The sequence below is a fragment of the Opisthorchis viverrini genome, assembly GCF_000715545.1.
Source record: "Opisthorchis viverrini unplaced genomic scaffold opera_v5_160, whole genome shotgun sequence".
Lineage (NCBI taxonomy): Eukaryota > Metazoa > Platyhelminthes > Trematoda > Opisthorchiida > Opisthorchiidae > Opisthorchis > Opisthorchis viverrini.
Window position 1 is genome coordinate 969,366 of NW_008751817.1, and position 6,000 is coordinate 975,365.

At 43.4% G+C, this 6,000-nt stretch overlaps 1 protein-coding gene across 1 annotated transcript in view; it reads left to right on the top strand.

The window, feature by feature from the left end:
• Positions 1 to 6,000, top strand: part of T265_07183 (hypothetical protein) — a gene marked incomplete at both ends in the record, with an annotated part of 78,487 nt that overhangs the window by 46,199 nt on the left and 26,288 nt on the right. The window contains 4 exons of the mRNA XM_009172634.1: positions 943 to 1,005; positions 3,114 to 3,188; positions 4,137 to 4,274; positions 5,443 to 5,545. Coding sequence (XP_009170898.1) covers positions 943 to 1,005; positions 3,114 to 3,188; positions 4,137 to 4,274; positions 5,443 to 5,545 — 379 coding nt within the window. The remainder of the gene's footprint in view (positions 1 to 942; positions 1,006 to 3,113; positions 3,189 to 4,136; positions 4,275 to 5,442; positions 5,546 to 6,000) is intronic.

Genomic DNA, 6,000 nt, shown 5'->3' on the forward strand with positions numbered 1-6,000 from the left:
TCAGTCTCGTTGGATCGAGTGTAATTTGTGTTCAAGTTTCCTTTAGGCTTCAGTTTTGAAAACCCATCCAGTCATAAAATAAACGAGTATTCAATATCTTTTGAAGCAATGAAGGTTTGGCTATGACAGTGATAAGTCTTCTTACCTTTTCTGGCATTCAGTTGCACTATCGAAAGTTAGTTATTCGAAATTTCCACACAAGTTCTTTCAGCTGTCCCCATTCGATCAGCATATTTCAATCGAAGTCTACTGGCACTGGCGTAAGCTCGACCCTACAATTTACATATTATTACAAAATAGAGAAGCGAATTGTCGTGAACACAGGCGTAGACATGGAAACTCCTCTGGAAAGCGAACAGTATTACGTCCCTTAAAGCCAACGGCGGAGGAACTGCCGCATATTTCACTTGCCCTGATGATCCCCTGAATTAATACTACCATCACATCAACCTGAGGGCGCAGCGATCAAATCAGCTTAGCCGGACGAATCAATACCATCAGTAGATGAACTTTGAACAGCGCAGTGACATTCTGAAGTATGTCGTTTTCAAGTTCCTCCAAATGTCACTCAACAAAAAGCATTTCTCCTCATTTGCATATCAAGTGGGTTTTCACGGGATCTCTTGAACATGAGGTTGACGGAAACTCGGAGACTGCGCCTACCTGATGAGTCCCGATAGGGCGAATCGGTCGTGGGCTGTCGAAGAGTTTTCAGCAACCTTGTGAGTAGTTTACTTTATGAAAAAAGCATTCCTGTTTTCCATGAACGCGGTCTTACAAAGCACTGTTTTTTGACATTGAACATGCTGTTGAAGGAATAGTATATTTTACCCAGATTTTCCATAATACGAAGTGATCAACTGGTTTTAAAGCTCTTATATTCTTATGGAGGGTAATCACGAAAATCCTCACGTTTTTCAACTCTTCATTTTCCGTGTTTAGCGCACTTGAATAAACTCGGGATGGCGTTTCTGCGTAATGTCCTTGAAGTCATTGAAGAAAATGGTAAGCACCTGTTTCCAGTTCAGTTGATGCGTTGTGCTCAGATGGGTTAAACGTTTTTCGCTCTGCGTCCTCCTCCACTTTTCATCGGCCTAATTGGGATCCTGCCTGCCCGAACTGTTTGTTAATGTCCTTTTTCACTCAACATGAGTGTGCCTCAAAGAGCCGGTGCTACACCTTGTATGTGCCGTTTTGAACCAGACAGGCCATTTACTTCCACTGGATACTTCAAAAAGTACAGTGATTCCTATTTAAGCGAACCCTTTTCTACAGGGCAATCTTTACGGTAAAACGATTTGCTTCGCTTGGAATCTGTTTTTCAATGGAATCCTCTTAAGGGGCGTATCTCCCACGAGGGGACGCTCCATTAAAAATCAATTTGTTTTGAAAGATCGCTTTCTGTTGCTCAGAGTATCCAAAAATAACCAACTTACTCTGAGTAGGCTGCAACGGTCTTTCTGCTAACGCAACGTGTATGACGACAACTCTAGGACTTACGGTGATTTTCACCTGGTAAAGAACACTGAATGAAGAAGGCACTGGTATCTGATATGGTTTAGATGATTCGCGCCAATTTTGCTACTGATCGACACGAGTTTCATTCAGAATTGGATTGTGTTGTCGCTCTTCTTAGGAAGTACCCGTTAGAATCAAAGCTAAATTCCATTTGACGTCATTCATGTACCAGTATAAAACGGTTACCTGCGGCTTCAACCTTGTTTCGGTTTGCGGGGCTTGATTCGCCCACACAAGGCGCGTTTTCATAGCTTCTGGTACTGCATCTTGATGAACTTGGAAAACATGAAATAAAAGTTGTAATTTTTCTTCACATTCAAATCGTCCAGTCGTTAATTCACGCAATCACCTAATCTCTCATCACCTTGCTCAATTTGTTCTCCATATCTCACAAATATCAGCTCCCGTTGATTATGGACCAATCGCATGTGGAGTAAAACCCAACCAACCGATGAAATATTCTACTCAGTTTCGCTATGAAATGCAAGGAAACCGAGCTATGTTAGATAATTTATCCCGAGATGCAAAAAGCGTCTTTCCAGAGAACTGGATTTGAAACCGGAAGTTTTGCAGTTGAATACTGTGCTCAGGTATTCAAAACACGCTGAATTGTTTGTACGATAGTGATTAATCGATTGCGATGAATTTTTCGGATGGATTGGCCAATATATGGTTGATGTGAAGTGCGTAATATGACCGTGACAGCAGCGATGAAGACCGCGAAGTTCGGCGCATAGTACTTTTGAACGCATTCAGCTGTTTAGTCTGGGAATCACGGTTTTCGGTCTAGATAAATCAATGGGTTTATCATTGGGATGGCGATCAGCGCACAAGAATGTTTGCGCTTAAAACAAGGTTCAGAAATACCAGAGTAATAAAGTATACAACACCCGGGACGCACTGTCGGGTTATTTTTACGGATTGATGATACCTTTTCAGGACAAATTTCCCACACGATGGGGCGGTTTTGTTCAATACTTTGTGGGTTCCTAACTAAAGATACTAGTCTACTACAGCTGCTATTACCAGTCTCTCTGTTTCTCAACTGTTTTGATTTGCTCAAGGATGACATGCCAAATCCACTCATTGCCATTTGTTTCATGTACTTCGTTAGTTTGCCTTCCGTCGTAATCTAGAACTCGTTACTTGCACTGTGTTCTAAGATCTCTGTCACGAATAGTGTCCTCGATGACAACATCTTTATGGCCTAGTACAAACAGTTACCTGCCGTCTACCCAAGAAAATATAAACATACTGAAGCCGACTGACAAGATCCCCTACATGAAGTTGGGGAAATGGATTTACCGCTTTAAGCACAGGGTAAGGGATCAAGCAGATAGCCTCATTAGAAAGGTATGTGGAGGGTGCTTGGGTGTGGGTACAAAAAACCAGTAAACTTGTAGAAGCGAGACAGAATTGAAATCCTCTTGGGGCTTCGCTTTTAAAACAGTGAGCCGTGTCCGCTCCAACCACCGTAAACCCATCGGAATCCGAAAATCATCTTTAGGAAGCGTTTTAGTACCATTCTTTAATATGTAGCTGAAGTTGACTCACTTCAAATCATCGTCGCTCCTGCTCCACTGTACCCTCCACAGGACTCGAGACACAAGGTATCTACCGAATATCCGGTGTGCGCTTGAAGGTTACCTCACTGGTTCGACAAGCAATGAGTAAGTCGTAAATCCGTTGTACTTGTTTGCGATGACTGCATTCTAATGTATCTTTACACTTGTTTACAGAGGTCTATTTAGGTACTGCCCTCCCCGGGAGAAGGGGGGTTAGATTTATTAAAGCATACTCAAGCACAAACAGACCTCTTGGAAGTAGTGCATTCACCCACTTTTCAAAATTAAAGGACGTGCATTTTCGTGCTAGCAAACGCAATTCTCTCTTCTGTGAATACTGCAGAGTGTTACTTTATAATGAATTTCTCCCTCGTTCTCGTCCATCGTCGACGTCACGTAAACAAACAAATTCAGTATGCCTGGAGATTACTTTCTGTAGATAGGTAAGACTTAAATAGCTTCTCGTACTTTGGACGAATGAAATCTTAATCGAAAGCGTAGATGAGCTCAGAGGTGTATCCCAGATCACTTGTATGGGACGTAGAGAACGCAAACTTGAGTACACACGAACTCAACCCAGACAAGGCTCAAACATTGGATTCAACTAACCTTCGAATTGTGAAACATATCCATGACGATATACGGGGCTTACTTGGATAAAAGTGACCAGCAGCCCTGCTGTGCACCATTGGCTCCCTAGAAGATGCTCGATTGCACTGTTCAAAACTCCTGAATGTACACGGACCCAGTTTCATGGAATACTACTAGTGTTCTTCGTTTATATTGATAATCATATTTCTATAGCTTCTTCTAACCTTCAGGGCTTCTAACTCAACACCACCACTTCAACAGCTCTTGTCTAGACCTGGCAACACAACGCTCTCGCCCATTGCCAGTTACACGGTAGATATGCCCAAAAAGGCCTAACAGTTGAATGATTTGAGATTTCTCTGATTTTGAACGGAGAATTTGATTAGTTTTCGTACGTTTTTCGTGATTGTGTTTGTTGAAGTGGGACGTCTAGATCATAACGCTTCCCCTATCTCAACACAGACCCACCTGGATTGAGCAAAAGTGTTCTGTCCACCTATGAAACCCACATGCTTACAAGTGCAGTCAAGCATTTTGTCCGCAACTTGGACGAACCACTGGTCACCTTCGCTTTGCATCATGAGTTTCTTGCGGCAATCAGTAAGTGTCTATCGGTCTGTCTTATCCTATTCATTTAAACTTACACACTTTGTAGGTATATTTTTACTTTCTCTGGACACCCTGCTTAACCGTCGCAGATGTTGGTACAATTGGCTTCTGCATGCCTCTCGTATTAGTAAAACCACTCTCAGCTTGTAGAAGTCGAACCCGCTACTAAGCTCACATCACAACACTATCGAGATTTTTAATATCGGTGGCTCGAGATGACTCAGTGGTTACGGTGCGAACTCACTGACCGGATGGTCCGTGTTTCGAACCCACCACCGGCATCTCGAGTGCTCGGGTCTAGACTACTGTCTACTGCTACTGTCTAGACCAGTAACTCGGCCCTCGCGTTCCCTTCGAATGGCATGGGAGCCAACACCGAAAGGTTTTTACAGCAGAATGGTTATTTTTAATGCTATCATTATTATTGTTATTATTATTATTAGAACCTCAATGGACTAGGCGAAGAAAGTGTACTCGGGGCTAGAAAGGTTTGGTGATTTTCGCCAACCTCCACTAATGTAACACCAGGTTGTATGTTTGCAGCGGCCGGCATACTGCAGGTGTGTCAATACCAAGACATCGCTTTCGGCCGCTGGGCACGCAGACTCAGTTATTTTATGGTAAACCAAACGATCGTCGACAATCACAAATCACCTACTGGAAGTGAGTTGGCTGCATTTCGCGCCATCCACTGTGGTTAAGTTGTGTAATTTGTGTGTACAAGGGCAGTCTACTTCGTAGAGATGTTCGCCTAATAGCGTTCCATTTAATTCGGCATAAAAAGGGAATACCGAATAAGCTACATTTGGAACGGTCTTTGGCCCGTGTAAATCTGAGGTAATATGACTAGAAGGCGGTCAGGAGGGAGCTGTCCGACATAACCTATGATCCAAAATTGTCGTTTTGGTGTGGATGGCTAAAAGCTCAACTCCTCTGTGTGTGTGAAAACCAAGCAGAGCTTGCTCGCGTGACCTCACCGTTGAGCTTTTGGATTCTCAGTTTTTACGCATACAGTACAGGCTGTCACTATGCTACGGGCTTCAGCTTTTGACTGAGCAATCACCATATATATATATATACATTGTACAACATGTAATAATATATATGTAGAAAATATTATATTTCATACCGTTTTACGTGTTCATTTTCCGCTGAACAGAACGCAATCCCTCCGAACGAGTACAAGAGGTATCACGTCTTTTAAACCTTCTTCCACGGGCGAACCAGAAGGCGCTGCAGCTGCTCATGTCACATCTTGCAAAGTGAGTACCACTGAGAGACGAAATAGCATACCTCTGACTTCGTTGTCTCAGAAACGTTGGCTCGCATTGGTTATGCGTGAATAATATAACGGGAGAAATAACTCACCCTCGATAGATACGAAATAGCCTCTGACTTCGTTGTCTCAGAAACGTTGGCTCGCATTGGTTATGCGTGAATAATATAACGGGAGAAATAACTCACCCTCGCTCGATGAACTGTTCACGCTGCATATGTTGCGCTGGCTGCGGGCCACAGGCTAGAGACCTTGTCAGACACGGCCCAGTCGCGCCCTCAATGGCGCTCGTGCATCAAAGCTATTGCCTTCAATTCATAGCATAGCTTCCAACCCCTATCACTTGACAGCCCACTGACAGTGCTGAATTTATGCACCAATTTACCAGCTCGCGCGTGCAATGCGCAGCTACCTACCCCCCCCCAATCATCGGTGAACGAA